Source organism: Tauraco erythrolophus, chromosome 7 (assembly GCF_009769465.1).
Source record: "Tauraco erythrolophus isolate bTauEry1 chromosome 7, bTauEry1.pri, whole genome shotgun sequence".
Classification (NCBI taxonomy): domain Eukaryota; kingdom Metazoa; phylum Chordata; class Aves; order Musophagiformes; family Musophagidae; genus Tauraco; species Tauraco erythrolophus.
The window spans coordinates 18,753,637-18,776,166 of NC_141471.1; the positions used below are offsets into that span (position 1 = coordinate 18,753,637).

The 22,530-nt window shown below is 40.0% G+C and overlaps 1 protein-coding gene across 14 annotated transcripts in view; it reads left to right on the forward strand.

Moving 5' to 3' along the window:
* Positions 1-22,530, forward strand: part of ABI1 (abl interactor 1) — an 84,019-nt gene that overhangs the window by 48,374 nt on the left and 13,115 nt on the right. For 9 of the 14 annotated variants that reach the window (XM_086614423.1, XM_086614425.1, XM_086614411.1 and 6 more), the window contains 4 exons: positions 5,605-5,781; positions 16,287-16,301; positions 17,029-17,129; positions 20,555-20,695. In XM_086614423.1, the coding sequence (XP_086470549.1) occupies positions 5,605-5,781; positions 16,287-16,301; positions 17,029-17,129; positions 20,555-20,695 (434 nt within the window). The remainder of the gene's footprint in view (positions 1-5,604; positions 5,782-16,286; positions 16,302-17,028; positions 17,130-20,554; positions 20,696-22,530) is intronic. The other 5 variants (XM_086614424.1, XM_086614416.1, XM_086614414.1 and 2 more) reach the window with 2 other exon arrangements.

Here is a 22,530-nt window from a genome sequence, read left to right on the forward strand (position 1 = left end):
TTTTTTTTGTCTAATGTGTTTTGGATATTAGATTTTTAAATCAAGGAGATGCCCTTGTAGTGGCTTTTCACTCTTGCTCAAATTGATGGGTGAAAGTGTGTGGTGGTTTTATTTTTACAGTGGGGGGGTGTTGATGGTGGGTTTTTTTTTGGTTTTTTTTTTTTAATTTGTAGCTTCCTACACTGTATCTTATACTCTCTTTTAGGAGAACTTTGTTTGTCTACTGTTTTTACCTGATCGCCACCATTTTCACTGTTGAGGACTAGGCAGCTGTTTTTCTGTCCCCTAACTGTTACTCCACTCTTCCCAGAAGCCTGACAGCATTTTCTGGCTTGCTGGTAAGGTAGCTGTGCAGCAACACACAGGCTTCTCCTGTCCCCTCTGCCAGGTGAGTGTGTTTGCTGCTACATCTTCATTCATGAGGAACTGAGGAGGAGCAGAGTAGGAGACCTGAAGTGGAATCTTCCTGCACAATGCTTCTGGAGTATCAGTTAATTTAGCACAAATCTAAAGGGTATTTACTTGGCGTAAATCTGTGGTATCAGTGTAGTGAGTTGTCTTGTCCTTCAGGACAGCCTGAAGTTGGCGGTGTCTGGTTAGCAGAGTTGATCTGATAGATATTTTTTTTGTTTTCTTTTTTTCCCCTGCTCTTCATCAGCTCTGCATGCATTTAGTGAGGGAATTAGTGACTGTGTATCTGGCTCATAAATTTGAGTTGCAGTGGTTCAAGATTAAAAAGATTGTCAAAGCGTAAAGTTTTTCTTACTTCTCTTTTTTTATTAAATATTTCTATATATGTAGACTTCATTAAAATATTTAGATATCCTGAAATTAGCTTGGCCAAACGTACTGCAGTCTCTATTTCTCGTAAAGTGTTTGTCTTGGGATTACACACTGTAGCAGTATCTGCAACATGGAAAAAGGAAAGAACAACTATTTGCTGTATCATTGCTGTGCTGCACTTGGCCTTGAGGCTACTTTAGAGGAAGCAAACAGTTAAATTTTAACTCTACATCCTGTCAATGAACTGTTTTGTGTGGTTTTTTTTTATATGGTTTGAAGCAGATAGATAGTGGAGGCAGCTAATCATTAACATCTCCTTCAACCGCTGAGCTTAATTTTGCTTCCGGGATTAGCTGGCATGGTCCCTAGCACCCAGTTATAATAGCAAAGGGATGTGTTTGTTTGGTTTAGTTTACATTTCCCAAAGGAAACATGTTGTACTTTTGGCAGGGCTGTCGTCTCCCTCTTCTCCAAATCAGTATCTTGCTGGACTTTTTCCTGCTGGATTATCTTGTCTAGGAGTGAGAATCCCATCACTATTCCCCAAACCATACTTTAAGCTGGTCTGACTGTTTGCTAGTGCTTATTAGCCTGTGTTAACCCAAGCCAGTCTGCCATGCTCTGCTTATCTCCATCTTTGATATTTAAAAGTAGATTTTGTGTGAGAAATCACAAATTAACTACTGTTCAGCTGTCTTGTTACCTTATCAGAGTGGACACTTACTCATAGCTACAAGTGCAAAGTGGGGCCAGAGCTTTGAGAGTGGTGCAGTTTGGCTGTTACCTGGTATGTGGCCTGTCTCTCTTGGGAATTAAATGTTGTCTAGATAGATAGCTATGCTACCCTGCTAAAAATTGCTTGCGTTTTGTTTTTTTTTTGTCTTTTGGAAGTAAAAAACATTGCCTATGACTAAACAATAAACTTCCACATCAACATTAAGCAAATAGATATACATAAAAATACAAAAATGAACAACTGTTATGTGCTTTGTTTTGCATAATGATCATAGAATCATAGAATGGTTTGAGTTGGGAGAGACCTTAAAGATCATCTAGTACCAACACCCCTGCCATGGGAAAGGATGCTTTCCCCTAGATCAGGTTGCTCAAAGTCCCATCCAACCTGGCCTTGAACACTTTCAGGGATGGGCATCCACAACTCCTCTGGGCAACCTGTTCCAGTGCTTCACACCCTCACAGTGAAGAATTTCTTCCTTATCTCTAATCTAAATCTCCCCTCTTTCAGTTTAAATCCATTGCCCCTTGTCCTATCACTACATGCCCTTGGAAAAAGTCCCTCTCCAGCTTTCCTGTAGGCCCCCTTTAGGTACTGGAAGGCTGCAATAAGATCACCCCGGAGCCTTCTCTTCTCCAGGCTGAACAACCCCAACTCTCTCAGCCTGTCTTCATAGGAGAGGTGCTCCAGCCCTTGGATCGTCTTCATGGCCCTCCTCTGAACTTGCTCCAGCAGCATCATGTCCTTCTTGTGTTGAGGACTCCAGAGCTGAACGCAGTACTGCAGATGGGGTCTCACAAGAGCAGAGTAGAAGGGCAGGATCACCTCCTTCGACTTGCTGGTCACGCTTCTTTGGATGAAGCCCAGGGCAGTGAGCTTGCTGTGTGCCCTGCTCACCACCCGAAGGATCTCAAACTTCACCGTTTCATGGTCACTGCAGCCAAGGCTGCCCTTGAGCTTCATGTTCCCCACCAGCTCCTCCTTGTTGGTGAGAAGAAGATCCAGTATAGCACCTCTCCTCTATGGTTCCTTTATAACTTCCTTCTCCAAGTGATAATGAATGCATTCCAGGAACCTCCTAGATTGCTTCTGCCCTGCTGTGTTGTCCGTCCAGCAGATATCGGGGTGGTTGAAGTCCCCCATGAGGAGCATAACGTGATCACTTAACAATTAATAACATGCATTTCTTATAGATCTAGAAAAGGTCATTTCTTCTTGAAGAAGCAAGATACTTTCTAGTAGCTGATGGGCAGCATATTGCTCTGTGCAGAGCATATGTTGGGAGCCTTTGCTTTGCATAGGGGCAAAATGCTGCCTTGCTTTTCCAGCGTAGCAGATGTGGTAAGAGTTGTCTCATTTTCTTTGAATAGTGAGGTAGTCTCTTGCACAGGCGTGCCTGCATGCTGTTCAGGATTTACAGATGTGCCATGAGTTGCTGGCCCTGTACTGTGATACGGATAGTATTCCCTTTGCTTGGTTTACATTACTGAAATCCGTGGAAAGACTTTACAAATCGCTGCTCTATATTCAATTTTGGATAAGCTGTCTGATATAATTAATATATACATGCTCTTTTCCTGTTCTAAGGGTTTTTTTCCGTTAGCACGAATTTCTTACAAGATTACTTAAGTCATTTTCCAAAGCATGTGTGATGCAGCATCTGTTCCTGGAATTTCTAATCCTCTGCTCTAGTAATTTATGGAATTTTCATTGTTCATTGCAGAGAGGAAAAGTCAGTCTTCATGGACTATCTGACAGGAGAAGATGCATCTTTTTGTACTGTGAAGGGCTTTGTGTGTGTGTTTTTTTCTTTTAACATTACTGTTAAGAGAACTGTTAGTATAAAGATGCGTTTTTGTCCCTCCACTGAACAAAAAATGAACTTATTAGTAACAACAGGTTCTGTTAGTGAGAATGAAGATTTATTCCATAATAGCATAGTAGTATTTTAAAATACCCTCTTTTAAAACATATTAGTATGTGCCTTAAATTGACATTTTCCTCAGCATCCCATATTGCTATGCTGTTTAGGTGATTCTAAAAAAAGCTTTTTGCCTATGCAGTGCTCATGTGTTAGAAAATGTGAAGAGTTCTGTAAGCTTGCGACCTGGTATTATCTGAACAAAAGCATTCAGGTTGTATGGAGGAATTGGAAGACAGATGATCTAAGAACATGTAGAACAAGGTAATGTTTCTTGATCTTGCTGAAAGCAAACAAAAGGCAGATCTAACATGTATATTTCAGTCTCTAAAAGGAACAGAACAACTAAGAGCAAGAGTTGAAGAATTACAGGTAATCTTGTTCTAGGTCTTCGCTCTGTCGTGTGTGAAATTGGCTGCTAGAGCAAACATGGGTGCAGTGGCTGGTATCTGATACTGATGTAGTAGTAAATGCTTGATCTATAGGATTGTCTCATTTGAAAAGGTACTTTTTATTCCTGACTTTAGGATTTTTCAGAGCATCAGTATTTAGAACAATAAAGCTTGCTCCAAAGCTTTATTTGGATATTTATTTAACTTACTCCAAATAAGCTAATGGAGACATACACATTTAATGTCTTGCACTGCTCTGGAAACTCACGGCTTTTATTTCTATTAAGATTCTATGCACTTCCAAAGTAAAAGAACCTTTTGTGACGTTACAAGTTGTCTGTTTCTTAGCTTTAAACTGTGAAACAAGCTTGCTTGATATCACTGCTTTTAGATGCTTCCCCACTTGTGTTCCCATTTGTAATCTGCAATGCTCTGTATCGAAGCTGTTAAGGAGGATTTTACTTCTTTCTGTACTTACTCAGGAGGACTTAAGGTTATTTCAGCATGTGCACCAGCTAATGAAAAAAACAGTACAACTGAAGGCATTTCATAGTGAATTCTGAACACTGAATGCTGGCTTTCCTAGAAATTATGATTTCCTGGATGCTTACCTTGCTTTTTTTTCAACTTGCCTCATATAGTAGAGTGAAATATGAACTAATTTTGTGCTTCATCTTTGACTCTGCTTCACTAAACAAAACCTTGCACATCACAATATCCCTTTTAGATTAAGCCATTTCTAGAGACTTGCCTAAATGAGTAATGATGAACAAGGATTTTTCTTTCTGAACCTTAATTCTGTTTCTATGACAGTCTTTCCAGGAGGAATTGGTGCTTTTACAGACTGAGAATTATATCCTTAGTGGAAAAATTGGTGGCTTGATAAGTTTTGTTCAGAGTCACTTAGTGATGTGTTTTGTCAGATACCATCTCCTGCAATGAGATCCTGAGATTTTAGTAGGTACTTAAACCTACAAATTCAGTCCTTGAATCTTGAAATAGGCTTCCTAGAGGTAAGGCTTCCTATGGCATCTGATGCTTGATTGGTACCTGTTCTCCTCAGCTAGGGTTTAAGCGGTGGTTATATTGTGTGTAGGAGCATGTGTCTGTTATGTGAAGCTTAGTTTGATCCTTCACAGACTACTGGACCGACCTATTTTTGTCTCTTTAGGTATTTCCTAATAATAATTTTGGAGTTCAGCGTATTCTGTGTTCCTTTACTTGCATCTTTAAGGCTCTGTTTTATTCTTTCAATAAAGCTGCTATAAACAGTGTGACTGAAACTAGCCTCAGTGTTGAAATTAGTCATTCCCTGTGCAGACTCTTACTCTGATACACATTGATGGCTTTGCTGAAAGAAATTTCTGCACAGACTTCCCAAGCTTAGTTCCCCTCTGGGGCTGCAGGCAAATTGCTTAGCATGTCTGTCCTGGTTTCCCAGCTGTGGAGTTGGAGTAATTTATTACTAGTGCCAGTCATAAGAACATTGAGGGTTAATCTGCAATTACTGTATCTGCATAGTGTCTTTAGAGTGTCAAAGCAGTAATGTATAATTGTAATTTTATTATTAATATTGGTTATTTCATTGAAGTGTAATTTTCAAACAATGTTTATGTAGATTGAACTCATTTTGTCAATAAACTGACATCCTTCCAGCAGCATTAACTTGGTTCAGGCTCTTTGTTTTACAGTGAAGCCTCAACATATAGATAGCTCTGTAAAGAAAACAGCAAATGCCTAAAGAAACCCATACTTTCTTGTTTTTGATCTAGACCGTGGACATCCATAAAGAAAAGGTCGCTCGCAGAGAGATAGGCATTTTGACGACCAATAAGAACACATCGAGAACTCACAAAATTATAGCGCCAGCGAACATGGAACGTCCTGTAAGGTATATTCGAAAACCTATAGACTACACGGTGCTGGATGATGTTGGCCATGGCGTAAAGGTAAGAATACCTGGACACTTGAGGACTCCAAGTAACACAGACCAGGAGATAGGGTCAGGACAGAATATTACTGACATTGAAATGTTCAGTTAATTTATGGTGGGAAGGATTATGGGTTTGATATGCTTCCACATACAAGCATTTCAATAACAAAATGGATTGTTATACAGTGAGGGTTTTTCAAGCAATGTTTGCCATAACCTTGTGACTGTCGGTGATAGTCACAGTGTCTGGAAATAATGGCTCATGATCTTACACTAATGACTTGTCAAAAAAGCCGTGACTGACTTTTAAAAATTATCACTCCTTCCTCCTCTGATTAAATTGTCTCTGCCACTCCTTTTATTTCTTTAGTTATTGAGAAAAATTGTCATCTGTTACAGACAAACTGACTGGTGGGGTAGGGCATTTTGTTGGGATTTTTTGGAAGGTGGTCATGAGAAAAGGAGTCAGCTAGTTGGTATTTAAATCTCAGCGGCATTCGATGTCTCATTCCCGTTTGCGCCTCGTTTTCCTTTTCTCTAAATAAAAGCCTTCATAAATTAATGTCTGCCTCCCTTGAAACGGTCATGGTTGAAGTGAATTAATGTAACACTCTTTGCTCCCTGGACATCTTATTATAAAAAATATCTTTGTATCCCCCTAGAGCAGGTCTTCCAGCTATGTTCAATTCACAACAATCTTCCCTTGAATGGCATTAAAAAGCTTTTATTCAACACCCATGTATCCTCTAAAGTTTGATAGACTCTGGTCAGTCACTTGTGCAGCTAGATCAGGCCATCATGTGCCCTTTGAATTGCTGAGCTCTTGAGGAACAGATCTTTCAGGATTTTTCAACAAAAGAGTGCCAGGGTACCTCCTGCTTTGTAGTAACCCCTCTGAATGCCCAGAGGAGTCTAATTCCAACACAAGTTAGAAAGCAGATCTATACCATGACAGCTCTAGGCTATGAATTAACATAGTGACTTTGGACTACCTGATTTTTGGTTTTGTTTGTAGCTAAACCTATACCTCTTGAGGTTTTTATACTAATAATTTAAGCCAGACTGGATGAATCACAATCCTACGTAGACACGCACTGAATTGTTGTCAAGTAGGAACACTGGAGTCAGACAGTTTTTCAGTGCAGTCTCTGCATTCGAGGAGAAGGCTCTGTGAATAGAGAATCCAGAAATTCAATGCCAGGATATTGGTTTCTGTATTTAAGTGCTCCAGGGATTGAGTGCTGTAGAAGACTTTTTTAAAAAGTAGAATTATTACTATTAATCTCGGAAGTTGTTGCTTTGCTGAACTACTTGTGTTGTGCAGGCTCAAAACAGGGTGCTTGATCCATAAACACTGAAGTTGTTAAGGTGTAGCAGTTGCATTTTCTGATATGACTGCCTGCTTTTAGGGGTACTGGTGTCTTTATTTTTATTAACATGACCTTATATGTTTAGGGAGTGGAAATGAGGTGCTGTTTACCTATTTCTAGGCAGCTCTTAGGGAACGTTTTTAGTACAGGTTTTTTTAACCGTTAGTGATTTAATTCTATATTAAAAACTTGGTCTGTTCAGAGGTAAGATAGCTTCCATTAATAACCAAATTAGCAATTCATTACAAGTAAGCTACAAATTATATCTTGCTATTGTTTCTTTATTGAGTGATTTGCCTAAGTCTGTTTTATGACTGTGGAAGGCATGAAAGGCTTAGAAAGTACCAACGTCGTTTTTCTACTATGTAGGCTTGTTACATGACTGAAATAAGCTGCCAGCCAGGCCTCAGGTATATAGTTCAAGATGGCTGTCATGCATTTGACACCTTCACCAGTGTTGACGTTCACTGGACACTCTGTTGAGAAGAGTGGGCTAAGGTAGTAAATGATATAATTACATGGTTTTAGCCATCATATACTGGGATTCTGAGAGCGTAACACAGATCATAGCTCTGAAGGAAGTAGTTTGCTTTGTCTGCAAACCTAGATGTAGCTAGTGCTGTTATAAGATAATCAAAACAACTTAAGAAACTGGATCAGGTCCTATTGGAAGTCAGCACAAATAGCGGATGACCCTGAGAATCTGAGTTGCCTCTTGTACATATAAATTAGGGGGAAGCACACAATAAATCGAATTACAAACTTTATCTTGTCCAGAATGGTCTTAGAAGATGCTTCAGACTCTGTTAAGTCTTGTTTTATTCACCAGAGATTTCACCCCAAGTCACACAGCAACCATGTCCAATAAGGCCTTAGAAACCATGTTTTTCTAGAGGAAAATAAGTCTGAGTTCTGCCTAGAGCAATTGTCAATTTGACTAACTTTTGCAGGTCCTTGAATGTCTTCTGCTGTGGCAACTATCAATAAAAAATGTCAATATATGTGTTGTACTGTATCAGTATTAAAGAAAAAGTTTTGCAACGCTGAAATCTGTAGATGACAACTTATTGCTGTTAATAAGACTGTGTTCTGGTGCAGGATTTGATAAAGAAACAGAAAGGGAAGATTACAAGGAAGAGAAATCAAAGATACAGTCTGGATTACAGCCTGGTTTTGCTTCTATTTCCTGAAATACTGATCCTAAGAAAAATGTCATTAAAATACACAGTATGTTTTAAGGGTGATCCTGAATAGTTTTATATAAAAGTGTAAATAAAAATATTGTCTTACAGAATTTAAAAAATAAAATAGAAGGATGGGTAAGCCTCAGAGTAAATAGTCTTCTGCTGTACATTGTCCATCTGAGTAAATGCAGAAACACCTATGCGTACTCACAGATCACTTTCTTTGTGTATGTCTGATGCTTCTCATAGCTGTATAGAGGGGATGCAAAAGCAGATATCTACACTTGGTGCATGGAGAAGGACTCTGCATACCCCCCTCTCTCACATGCATGCAGCAATTTTTGTGGGTGCAGGTGATGAGGGTGGGGTGGCAGTGATGGTAAGCAGCTACTCTCTATAGCAGGTTTCCTCCCTGATGGGAGCCACCTCCTTGGAAGGCAGTGCTGTTTCCTCCTCCAGCAGCTTCTTGGTAGAAAAGCTGTTGTAGAACATCCTAGGATTGCAGGGATGCTTTCTCCTTCAGCCTGAAAGGTCCACGGTAGCCCCAAGCTGCCCCACCTGATCCCTGCCCCTTCCCTTTGCGGGGACAGATACAGACGAAGGCTCCAAAGGGAGTGAAGTTGCTTTTTTTTATAAATGTGCCTATGAAGCCAAGGCTAGCATCGGTCAAAATCAGGAGGGCTTTTAAAGTTGATATACCAGTGAGAAGGCTTTCTCTTGCAACAGAAATATGTGTAGATGGCTCCAAGAAGCACACAGGCAAGCATTTTTGCCGGTCTGTTAAGTAGTTGCTCAGCTGTCACCCTCTGGGGATAGGGGAATGTAGCTGAAGTCATTCTTGGTAAATAAGAGTAACTGTCGTGATGTGAGAGCCTACCTTCCTGTATAGAGCTTGGTTCAAAATTACTAGGCAGAGGCTTCTTTAACATTTCCTTCCTTCTCTTCCCCTTCTTTTGTGAAAGGAGGAAAAAAAAAAAGTAATGTGCCAGCAAATAAATAGGTCAAATACAATTACTCATACAGAAAATCTTCAGTTTAAGAGGGGGTAGAAGGAGGAGGAAGCTTGGAAGCTGCTTTAAAGGCCCTGGAGTTGGCCCTTGAATTTATTATAATTTTTTTTTTTTTCAAATAGAGGGCAGGTGGAATTGCAGCAATTTGTAAAATGGCACCCAAATAGTACATTGAAATGATGCCTTATGGTCAAGACAGATAAGATGTTGAAAACATGCAGAATTGAAATGCCTAATAGCTGTAATTGGATCGAGCTTGTTTTATGGAACTAATAGTTTTTCAAAACTGAGCTTGAATTGTATATGAAAATTGATGACTTTTCAGCTTTGTTTTAAGGAAAAATTCAGAATTTCATCACTGTAAAAATGTTTTCATTTTAGTGCATTAAAACTGTAAGAAGCTTTCTAGCCCAGGAAGTCAAACAGGCGTTAAGCATTCAGAAATCTTTCTCAAGCAAATGGAAGTTGGAAGAACTCTTAAAGTAGAGATTGGGCCAAAACTTATCAAATATTGACCTTAGAGAAGGGAGCCTTGCTTTCACCCTTGTTAGGCTTCTCTGCCAGCCCACTCACCTGCAGTCCCCATACTCACATCTGTGTTGGCATGTTGTGGTTTAACCCCAACTGGCAACTAAGCCCCACAGAGCCACTTGCCCACTCCCCCCTTGGTGGGCTAGGGGAAAAAAAAATCAGAAGAGTAGAAGTGAGAAAACTTACAGGTTGAGATAAAGACCCACAGGTCTTTATAGGTTTAATAGGGAAGGTAAAAGCTGTGCAGGCAAGCAAAGCAAAACAAGGACTTCCTTCATGACTTCCCATGGGCAGGCAGGTGTTTGCCAACTCCAGGAAAGCTGAACTCCATCACTTGTGATGGTGACTTGGGAAGACAAACGCCATCACTCTGAATGTTTCTCCCATCCTTCTTCCCCCAGCTTTATGTGCTGAACATGACATCATACAGTATGGGATATCCATTTTGTCAGTTGGAGTCAGCTGTCCCAGCAGTGTCCCCTCCCAACCTCTCATGCGCCCCCAGCCTATTCCCTGGTGGGGTGATGCCAGAAACAGAAAAGGCCTTGACTCTGTGTAAGCACTGTTCAGCAGTAACTAAACCATCCCTGTGTTACCAACACTGTTTCCAGCACAAATCCAAAACAGCCCCACACTAGCTACTATGGAGAAAATTAACTCTGTCCCAGGCAAACCTAGCACATGGTGCAAAACAAAATTGCAGATGAGGTGCTGATGTGAGGGTGGAAGGCTACCTAATTGTGCCTGCTTCCCTTTTAGGATAAGACCTTTTATGTGTGAGCCACTTGAGCATTAACTTTTAAATAAATCACTAATAAAAACAAAGTGATCGAGGGATCCTGAACCTGAGCCTCTGCTGCCTTTGTCCCTGTATCAGCTTCTGTCAGACACTCACGCTTCAAAGGATGTTGTGTTGCCAATTTCATTAATATCACATCATCGCTTTGGGGTCATGGCCAAACAGTAAATATTGCTGTAGGGTAAGGAATGCTTCTCTGGGGGGAAAAAGTAACTCTTCCTGCTGCCAACTCTAATGACTATTTGGAGCGTTGACACTGTGTGCTTTTCATAGGGCACTTGCTACTGGAAATTCAGAAGTGTGTGTAGTGTCATCTGATAGAAAGTATGTTTCAAGCCTTTCTGCTTGCAAAGAAACTCAAAACTATGAGGTCTCTTTATTTTCTAATTTTGAAAAGAAATTTTTTTTGACAACCTTACATTATTGTAGCTAGATTCCAAGTTACCAACTTAAAGAAATGCTTGAAGGATTTAAAGGCAGGAATTTAGGTATCTTTCTCTGAACAAGACTACTGAGTCCTGAGGGAACAATATTAAGTTTGTCTATCATGCACAAGAAGATTTTTGTACGTTAATAATAGCAGTTTAATATGTAAAAACATTTTAAGGTCAAATGGGACTTGAAAATTTTTGCCTGCTCAGATTGGAAACTAAAAAAAAAAAAAGAGAAATAAAGGAGAGAGAAGCAGTGCTGACAACCTACATCTGGCTAATGTTAACAGAAGACTATGTAATTACTAGGTTGCAGATAAGACTGAGAGAGGTTATAGTTAAAAGATAAAGGTAAAAGTTTGCTGAAGAGAGACTTACCGACTCGTGTTCAATTTTGAAAAAAATTTATTTTGAACGTAAATTTTCTCAAAATAATCTGCTTTACAATAGTCTATAAGAAAATAACAAAAAAGGCTTCTGACCCATTCTGGTGAGGAAATTGAGACGCAGGAATGATTTCTTTAAAACTGCACAGAACTAGTGGCAGAAGAGTGTTACCCTGAGTGTCTGCCTTCTGAAAAACGTCTTTCGTTACACATTCCCCCAAAGTCCATATCTTGATGTCTGTAAGGAAACCATGTTCTAGACTTGGTGCTTTACTATATCCTTTCCTCAGGCATCCCATAGCTTCAAGTACAAGTACCTTTCCAGCTGCTTTTCTTGCTCTGACTGTCATCTTGTGGTACTCCAGAACTGCTTCACTGATGAGACAGGAGGCAATGTTGTGCAAAAGTCTATGAGGATGCCTATGGGGCAGCTGAATTGTCTAGCTGCAGATGCATAATAGCACTTCATAAGGTCTTGTGGCCAGCTGCCTTTCTGTAGGGATGTCTCAGATAATGCTTCCTTGACTAATAGAAGAAATACCTTTTTAAGTAAAAGGAGAGGTTGACTAAAGAGTCATCAAGAGCAATCTTTTTTTTTCTGTTGTGGTTGATGACTGTGATTACTGGTCGAAGGTAAGGGATCTAAGGCTGGTTATTGCTTTTATACAGCATACATATTAAAGTTCTGAGTTTGCCAGACACTTACTATTAATGCAGATTAGACTGGAGCAGTTTTTAAACATTTGTTTCCATTAATCAATGTTTATAGTAGAGAGTCTTTAATGACAGCTTTCAGTGATCCTAGAGACAACAGGATGTAGAGTGAAATTGGGTCTTTAAATTCAGAAGTTGGAGAAATAGCAACATACGGCAGAGGAAGTACAAGCAACCTGCACAGAGACTTGAAGCTTCTGCAATCTGAAATCAGAGAGTTCATAGATGAAGTGTGCAGGAGAAACTTGCTGGGTGTCCGTGTGATAAGGATTTTGCTCCTCTGTTCAAGTGGCCTTTTGTATTTCTGTGCTTATAGATACATTTGCTCACATAAATGAGTTGCATGCAATGTTCCTAGCCCTGGTTTTCCAAACACAGTTTAGAACTCAAATAATAGCTTTCTGGTTCCCTGAATCATGACTAATGTTCCCCCATGACTTGTTACTTGGCATGGAAACTGTTAAAAACAGTTAGATGGCTGCTCCTGAGGCCAACCAGCAGAGTCCCTCAAATGTCTGGGTATCTTTTGGCTATCAGTAGATACTTCTGATTGCCTTACACCGTACCCTTTCGTGCCATTCTTGCTCTTGTCCCTTTGGCCGTGGTTACAGAAACCTGTAGTACTGCCTTTGTCAGCAGGTATTTTTGTACAGTTTAGAGTACCAGAACTGAGCATGCTAGAATTGCCAAAATATTTGCCTTAAGCAAGTTAGCCTCTTACCTGGTACTTAAGACCGATGCTTGACTGTCCTGAAACATTGCTTGTTCTGTCTAACATTGCTTGTTCTGTCTAAACCCACAGCTAAAATTCTCAGTCCAGGTGCTCTGGATTCCTGGCATCAGTTACAGAAGCAGCCTCACTTCTGGCTTCACTAAGTGCCTTGCATGGCTGTTGCAAACACCTGTTTTGCCCATTGCCTTAACTGCATTACTCCTTTCCAGCCTGCCGCTGGCTCTCAGTCCTTGGCCAGCCTGCTTCCCACACTGTCACAACCCTTCGGGTGTGCCACTGTATCTAGCTTTGATCTTTTGGAAATGCCGTGAGGTTGACTCCTATGTCTTGAACCTGAGACTCTGGTTTCTTTCGCTTAATTTTGTGATAACCCTTAAAACTATATCCAGGACTGCCACATGCTTGGCAGGTTTTCTGTGGAAAGGCAAAATTGTTCTGCTTGCTTCCTTAAAACATCTCTCTGCTATGAGGCTTGTAAGAAACCCTAACCAATACTGCTGCTTACCATGCTGTCTTGTTTCTGGGAACATCCTGATCTGCCTAATTCTCTGCCTCAGCATCACAAGCATCCCCAGAGAGCCTACACACTGTGGTTTTGTTCTGATGTGTATGTTATCCAGGATGCTAGTATCTGGCTGAAAACCTTCTCCTGTGTGTACAGTAATACGACTAGCGGGAGGAGAAGGGAGTCGTGCTCCATACAGCTTCTGCGGGAGTTCTCAGTGCTGCTCTTTATTTGACTAAGCTTTTTTCCTTTTGCACCTCGTATCTTATTTTATAGATCCCTGTCAGAACAGTCTCTTCCCTCTTCAAGCTGTGAACCCTATGCATGCTGTTGCTTCTCTTCCTCATGCCCTGTGTTTCCTTCCTTCCTCAGACGACCTGGGTACTGATCAGGCAGTTGGTGACGTTTGTGTTGTGCCAACCGGCTGGTGGGCCTAGAGGCAATTGTAGAGATACTTGACCCTATGTTAAACATGTACCTGCTTTTCCTTTTGGTATTCTGCTGTCTTTTTTCCTGTTTTTCTTAAAATCATGAGTCTAGACTCTGCTGCCTAAACTGTTCCCAGTTCCGAGCAATTTTTTTAATTGCTTAGAAAGCAATATATTTGGTTTTCAGACCAAGAAATGCAGCAAGATTGACCTCATAAGCTCAGCCAATAAATAAAAGAAAATGTCTTCTCCTGATTAATTAGCTTATTAACCATGATTAAATAGCCATATGGTTCATCTTGCTTCAATTCATTTGCTTTCTTCCCTTATTTCTGTCTTTTGGTTCAGGAGTTCCTCTCCCATAAGAATCCCTGTTCCTTTGTGTTCCTTCCTTCTGTGTTTTCCTGCATGTATGACTCTGTTTGTATTGATGGCAACAGAGACGACATGTACAGAGCTTTTTACTTATAGAAAGCAGTATGACAACAGTTACTAATTCTTCTGCAGAATAAAGAAGTGTGTGTTTCTGTCTTTATATTGTTTAACTGGTAGCATAAGAGGTGGAGCTCACCTGGTTGAGAGAGGAATAAAGGTCAAGAACTGTTGGACTTCAGGTATATGCATAGTATGTTAAATAGTACTTAGCAATAGATAGGTTTGAAATAAGATTAACATTCCTCAGTCATTGCTAGATGTTGATATTCATATTGTCGCTGCAGTGGAGGCAGGGTGTTACAGTGATTAAACAGGAGGTGGAAAGACTCACCATAATTGCTGAGTGACACTGCATAAGGGAAGGAAAGAGAGGAAGCTTTTTGGGTTTATATTTTTGAGGCAGGCGAATTTAGTAGTAGAGGCTGGATAAGAAACCATACCACCCTTCCTTTTAAGCCTTTAAAAGATTTCTATCTATGGCTGCTGGGGAGGGGCAGGACCAAGAGTTTCACTTTTTGGTCTCTTTTAACAAATTCCTTGTATTACGCCATTGCCCTTGGCAACTGGTGAAATAAGGGAAAGGGTCACGTGTTCCTGTGAGAGAGGAAAGCAAATTTCATTGCTAAAAGCCTGTTTTAAAAATATACTTGAGAGACTACCCTGGCATCCTGGAAACTAAGCCTTCATGTTTATCCATGAAATAAGTACGTTGGGACAGAAGTGGTTTAAATGCCTTAATTCTGCCACTCTGATGAACCTCTGCCTAGACTGGGAGTGAACAGGATGACCTTCAAATTTACTTACCACAGCTGAACTTTTTCATTTGCATTTTGGAGCAGGTTTTGTGTTTCTGTTCTTTTAATAAGAATAACTTAAGGGCAGTGGCTCTCAACCTCTTTTGATTTGTAAACCCCAGCTGTTTTTCAGTGGTTTTGCAGACCCTGTTAGAAATCTTACATATGCACATTGCTGTATAGCATGTTTTGATTATTTTTTCTGAGTTCATAGATGCCTTTGAATAGGTCTATGTTTCTTAGAGGAGGAGGAGAACAAGGTGCAAACAGCAGTTTGAAAAGCTGTGCATTAGGAGGCTTGTTCTGGAACGGACAGTTTATTTCCAAACAACTTCAGAAATAGCATTGGGATTATTTTATTTTTGGGGGTTTGTGTTTGCTTGGTTTTTTAATCAGTGAAACTGACCCTTTTCCCAGTTGAAAAACATGAGTCCCCCTGAATAAAATTAGAGAACTCAGCTTGAATTTATTTAAAATTTTACATTTGTTTTCCTTATGAGGCCAAGTTTTTGTAGTTTTTTTTTCCTCTGCAATCACAAAGGCTGTAAAAGTGATATAGTAGAGTCACATAATGACTTGATTCTAAGAGCTAAAATTTCAGAATAACAATCATTAGAGCACTGCCAACACAGTTTTGAGCAGCCAGCACTGTGCTGGCTTGGATCAGATTTCAATCAATAAACCAGAGGTGAAAGATGCTGCTGCTCATCCTGCTTGAGAACTCCCTTTGCTTTATTTACCATTCAGTGCAGCAGCTAGGATTTCTTCAAAACACATGAAGGTGAAGTGTCAAAACAACAGGCAAGTCTATTCTGCGCCTTATAGCTGAAACTGTGGTTTCATGAACAAATTCTTAAGTGCACGTTGAAATGGCATTGATTTGGATTTGGACTTGAATGGGCGGCAAAGAGCTTTTCAGCCCTTTACTGCCCCTGAGGAGCCTGGCGATCTAATCTGGCAAAGCTTAGCCAAACTTAATTTTGACACAAGTGTTTTTCCTGTGGTCACTTTAGTCAGACACAGAACTTTCCATGGCTAAGTGAGCCAGTATGATCTCTGTTAATGTACTGGGATGTAGCTAATTATCAGTAGACACTTTTTTTTTTAAATATGATTATCTGTAGTTTAACCTGTCCTATCAGTTGTGATGGATCTGCCATTAATTTCTACCTTTTTCCCCCCTTTTTTTGCCAACGTTAAGTGGCTAAAAGCCAAGGTAAGAAGTGTTATTTCTCCTTTGACCCACAGTGCCTCATGTGACTGATAGTAGAGGCTGCAGAGCCATTAAAACTGAAAACTAGCGCTCTCTTATGCTCTCCTCTGCTTTCAATAGGATGTTTAGATTAAACATGCTATACTTGATTTTTTTTTAATTTACAGTGTTTAGCATGTGTCAGTGTATCTCTGATACATTGACATATGCATTTATATATAGATACATTAATTTCTCTAACACATGTAGTGCTTTGCTCTGAATTCAGTAGATGCCTTGATTCCCTTCACTTACATTTTTTACAGGAGACTTCCCAGACAACCTGAATGACTCTGCTAGTCAAATAGCAGGGGCAAATTGAGAAATTCTGGGCCCGTGCTGACTGTATTGTACTGTCAGTGTTAAAGTTCAATTTAATTTATTAACACCTGGATGGAGGTGAACACAAATGTGGCTTCCCTTTAAAGAAAAGTGGATATAAGAGATTTGTGCATGAACCTGTCACTTGCCTACCTTTCTGATGTCTGTTGTAAATTAATAGCAAAAATAACATTAAGCTTGTATTTAGACCCTTTGTATTTACTGGTGTCTGTCGTGTGTGTAGCTGAAAACTTGCTGTTTGACAGCTGTCTGGGAATTCTCGCTTCATATTCTTACACTTAAAAAAAAAAGCTGTCAATAATAGAACAGCTCTGTTATAAAAATAAAATCATGTTTTCCCTTATTTCAGCATGGAAATAACCAGCCTGCAAGAACTGGCACCTTGTCAAGAACAAATCCGCCTACACAAAAACCACCAAGTCCTCCCATGTCAGGCCGGGGAACTCTGGGGTAAGAGTGAAGACTGCTTGGTCCCGCCTGTGTAATAGAAAGTTTTAATTTTGCCAGTGTTGGTGTTTCTTAAATATGTGGATAGATGGCCATTCTGATCATGTTTAGCAAAAACACAACTACCTTTTCTGTATAAAACCTGTTCAGCTGCTCTGGCTTTTATTTTCATTATGACCTTTTGAAAGAATGTTTTTTTTCATGGCAGAGGGATTTATTATAGATATGGGTAAATGAGGAATCTATTGTTATTCCTGATTTTGAAGGAGAAATCCTTAATGACACAAGAGAATATCAATCAGGTTTTAAATTCAGTGGGTGAAAGACTGCGTTGTTATTTTTGTCTATTCGTTTCTCAGTATTATAAGAGGTATGAAATGGCTGTTGGTGCCATATTTGTTGCATTATCTAAGCAAAATTGGTGGCATTGTGAACACACTGGCAACATTGATTCTCACAGGCTTGTGCATTTTTAGTTTTATGCTTAAGCGAGGAAAGATTTTGCTGTTATTGTGTCCCACTGTGACCAGAGTTCCCTGCCATAGCATCTGTTTCACTGCTGTGGACCTGTGGGGAGTGAAATCTGCTTATCTTGGTGTGCCAGCAAGTAGTTGTTGCTAGGGACCAAAACATTAATACTTGAGAAGCTCAGAGAACGTGGCACGTGGTTTTCCTGTGCAACATTCTCTAAAAGACATCCTGAACAAGACCTTCTACCTATTGGTCACTCTCACTCTCCTTTATGCTAATGACAGACTGAGGCACTGCAAAGCTGGCTGGAATGGTTGTGTTGGCTTCAGGTGTGTTGTCAGGGAGAGGAGGGGAGCTGAAGAAATGACTAATAATGAGACAGAGCAGGATGGGGATCAGGAGCAATGGTCAAGGAAAATTAGGAGCAGCAACTCCTTTTGTTGAAGACTTAGTGATTGTTAATCCTGCTTTGATGCTTTTCTGCTTCATGATGGCAGTGTTTGTTGTGTATCTGCAGAGAAATTACCCTAGAGGTTTCCTTGAGGTGGTTTGTGAAAATTCCCATTGCTCAAGGGCATGCAATCAGTATTCCGATTATCTCTCTTATCCCAGCTGAGAAAGGGTTGTTTATCAGCCCTGGGAAGCTGGGTAGCACTTTCATGTCCTTTTGGACGTTTCCTAGTGAAACAGCGGCACTGATGTATTGGTGAGCTGCATCGCTCTAATGCTCCTCCCGAACAAGCTGGAGCTGTTTGATTGCCTTAGCTGATGCCTGATAAGGATTAATCAGCTGAACGTCATTTCCAGATGAGCTTGACAAGAGGCAGCAGTTGGCTGAGGGGGAGGAATAATGTGGGTTTGTAACAGATTTCTATCTGCCCTTCTTGTTCAGGAAGTACAGCTCTTGTCTTGAACAGCCGTGTTCTGCCAAAGCACGAAATATCATAGGCATGACTGTTTCCCTAATATATGCAGAAAAAAAAAATTGTTGGAGACCGCAAGGATGCTACTCTTCTCCTTTTGATCCAGAAAACAGAGATAAGTGTGCAAAATCAGAACGAGCTTGGTGTGTAATGTGGGCCTTTAAGTACGTGCTGCCTGTTGTGCAGCTCGTCCCTCCAAGGCAGGACTATCTAATCGAATATGGTGGGGAGGGAGTCCTGCACAGAAATCGGTTGGGCTGAAAAGAGAAAGGGACTGCAGGAAGCAGGGAGAGACTGTGGAAAACCTTAGATGCTCAGGTTGGAAGTACCACAGAAGAACGAGTGAATTGCAGGAGCTGGATGGAGGGAGTAGTTGCAGTTGTACCTTGAGGGTCCTGGGGCAGAACAAGGTGTTGGGCTCCCTGGAGCTCTCCTTGTTGGCAATGGGCATCAGCACTGTGCTGACGCGTTGGGGGACAGTGAGGCGGGGAGCGCTGGGCAGTGTCGGGAAAGAGTGTTCTCCTCTGTATAAGGCTGGCAGAAAAGCAAAGGTAAGGATTGGACTTGAGTGATGGAAAGAAACTATTTTTTACTTCTCTGGTGCTTAGGAGTTTGAATTCTTCAGTGAAGCTGAGAAGAGCAAAGGAGAAACTGAGGCATGGCTGTACCTGAGGATGTAGTTGGAGTTTGTTTTTGACAGTATTTTTAAATTGTACAGTCAAAATAAATAGTACTACAGAGCTGAGTAGTAGTTCCTATTGTCAGTGAATTCCAAGGTAGAATACTTTAAAATGCTAGTTTTCAAGATTATTTCTGTTGGAAGCACATTTAAAATCTTCCCTGCTTATCTTTTTATTTGGTAGTATTTAGAGCTCTGTCTCTTACAACTGGAATACAAAGTTTATTTTTCCCACGACTGATGTCTTTTGGCAGATCTATAGGTGGTGGCAGTCTGTGTATTAAAATCATCTGGAGTTCTTTATATAGACAAACTAATTTACAAACACCGCAGTGCATGCAAACAGTTATGGCATTTCCACTTTTCTTTTTAAGAGGTTTTAATAATAAAATACTATAGTTAAAATTTAATATTGTTGCAATCCATATTGTAAAAAGGAAGTTGCTAAGATTCTTAAAATACCAGGAAGCTGAATAACTTACCAACTCATTTATAACTAGTAATTGAACAAATAATTAAATGCCAGTAGTTTAGTATTTTTGTTTTCGCTTAGCTGGTGCACTTCCAAATTCCACGTCCTGCAAGGGATCTCCTAGTTACTGGTGAGGACTGAAGAGCTCTGCTATTCAGTACAATAAACGCACTGTTCTTAAGGCAGTAATGGGTCTAGTAAATAGATCTTGAAAGATCTGTGTTATGTTTCTGGCTTGATGCAGTCAACTAGGTGACCTTGGAAGTCTCCTGGCTTCACTTTCATGGGCTTTGAAATGGAGACAATAAAGCTCATCTGTGAAGCACTTTTAAGATCTGCTTAAGTGCGTGCAACAATGCTACTAGGAAGAGCACTGGTGGTTGCAAATGTAACTTATTCTGTGAGTCTTTCAGCCTTACTCCCGTCTTAATGAGTTGAATACCTTTAGCCAAGAATGCTTTTAGGGTGGTTAAGTAATTGAAGGGGAGGGGTAGGAGGGAAAGAGGAAATTGTTACGATGGAAGAATTTGTCGTGTGCAGTGTACTGAAAGGTAATGCCGGAATATTATGCAGATGTAACTATTGTATGTTATGTAGTTCAAAGATTGTATTTTGGGTGGTAAATTTTAGGCTTTTAAAATCAGTTCATGTGCTGTAGGCTACCTTTTATGGATCTGTCTACATAAGTGCACTTCAGAGAGTTGAGTGTGACCTGACTACCCCACCCAGTGGAATTTGTTTAATATACTGTATTTTGGGTCACTGTGCAGTGATCTCTCATGAAAACTTAAGAAAACAAATGGCTGCACTACTTCATCCATTTATCCTTTTGATCTTCTGATCCTTTATCTCTCTGTCTTCAAATCTTTTTTTCCTTGACCAGACGAAATACTCCTTACAAAACCCTGGAGCCAGTCAAACCACCAACAGTCCCCAGTGATTACATGACCAGTCCTGCCAGACTGGGCAGTCAGCACAGTCCAGGAAGGACGGCTTCCTTGAACCAGAGACCAAGAACACACAGGTAGAGCATTTTCTCACTGTAACTCTTTCCTGCCTGGCATGCTGCTTCTTACTAAAGGCATGGAAAGGCTTTGAAGCTCTTTGCCTCCTGGCTTTTTATTGAAAGGCAAAAGGTGAGTTATTCCACCACTGTGCATTAACAGAACTTCACTGTATTGTTGTCTTCCCTAACACATAGAAGTGTCTTCATACTCTATAGAAGCCTTACTGTATCTAGCAACTTACTTTCATAACCACAGGCCTTGTTTCATCTAATCGGTTTATTTTGTTCTATGGTATTTGTTTCTCAAGAATAAGCAAACCTTCAAAATTTGTGCAGTTGCAAGGTAGGGTGATGATGGGTCGTAATGGGTTTAAAGCTGCATTATTAACCTTAGTCTAAAATACACTTAACACTTCTTTTTTGTTTGTTTTCAAGACCACTAATTGCAAAGGGAAATTTCTGTTGATTAGAAACGCTGTGGTGAAGGTAGTCTGAAAGAGCTGATTGCTTTCTTTTGGCTAAAACTTAATGCTCATAATTAGTAGTAGCATAAGAGAAACAAAAAATAAAACCTATTCAAAGAGCAGATATTGGCATCAGCTGGTTGTTTCCATATGCTTAAGGGCTTTGATGAAAGAGTAGTGTGTGTTTTGGGTGAGAAGGGTGTTCTTGAGAGTACCTTTTTTTAAATGTAATTTTTTTCTCGAATTGCAAAGCTGGGTCTTTCTCTGAGCCTCTCGAGTGAGTTCAGTTTTTTCAATTCAATTTTTGTCATAGGCTTCAAACTGCAGGGAAAAAACAGACAAAATAATTCAATGTAGTGAGAAGTAAGACATTAGTTTACTTTTTAGAGAGTTTGTTTTCTAATTTTTTTTTGTTTTTTAAACTCCCAGTGGGCAGTTAAACATGGTAGGTCACTAATGGTGCTTGAGGGAGTACTTTGGACATAGTCAATCATGAAATACTGTCAGAATGAAATAACTTCTAAATCTGGCTGCAGTGAAGATCTTGTTAATCTGTTTAGCCGGCTACTGTGAACGCTCCCTATTCTTGTCTTACAAGATCTTATTTTATGTAGACTGCAGTTAGAAATTGAGCTGCAACCATGGTGACAAGATCAAGGTCTTCAGCAGATAGAATGCTAATTTTGAAGGAACTATCCTGGCTTTCATTTCATATCACTGATTTTCTTTTTTTGTAACAATGTTATTTTCTTAAGATATATTTGAATGATTTGTGCGTGACTCTTGACAGCACTGATTTGTAGCTACCCAGGAATGGTAGATAAACTATAACATCACTGAGTACTCTTTAATTAGCATGGATGGGTTAAAGTGGTGTTTTGGCTTCAAAACATCTTGACTACTTAATTCCCTTTGTATTATCCATTTAATCCATATAAATTCAAGCCTTGGCCTAAGGAGTGCTCTTGGATAAGAACAAGGATGGATTCCGCCTGGATCTGGATTCTTTTTCAGTTCCCTCAATGAAAAGAAGTGTTATGGCCTCCAAAGGCATGTGTAGAAATGTTATCCAGTAGTTCACTAGAAGTACGTTCTGTAAATATCCGTATTGCTGGCCTCTAATTTGTATATCGTGTAACAATACTTAGACAAATTGTTACCTGGCTGTGCTGTTACCTTTCAGGCTATCTTAGAAACAAACTTTTCATACACAAAAAGCATGTGCATGGAGGGAGGGAGAGTGTTAGGTATACAGAAAATTATCCACACCATACCCCACAGCACACGCCACCTCAGCTGGTTTATTGTGGCTGTTCTCAGTTAAAAAGTTTGCAATCTAAACTTCTATTCTAAGTAGAGGAAATGTTCCTTCAGTCAACAGTATAAATA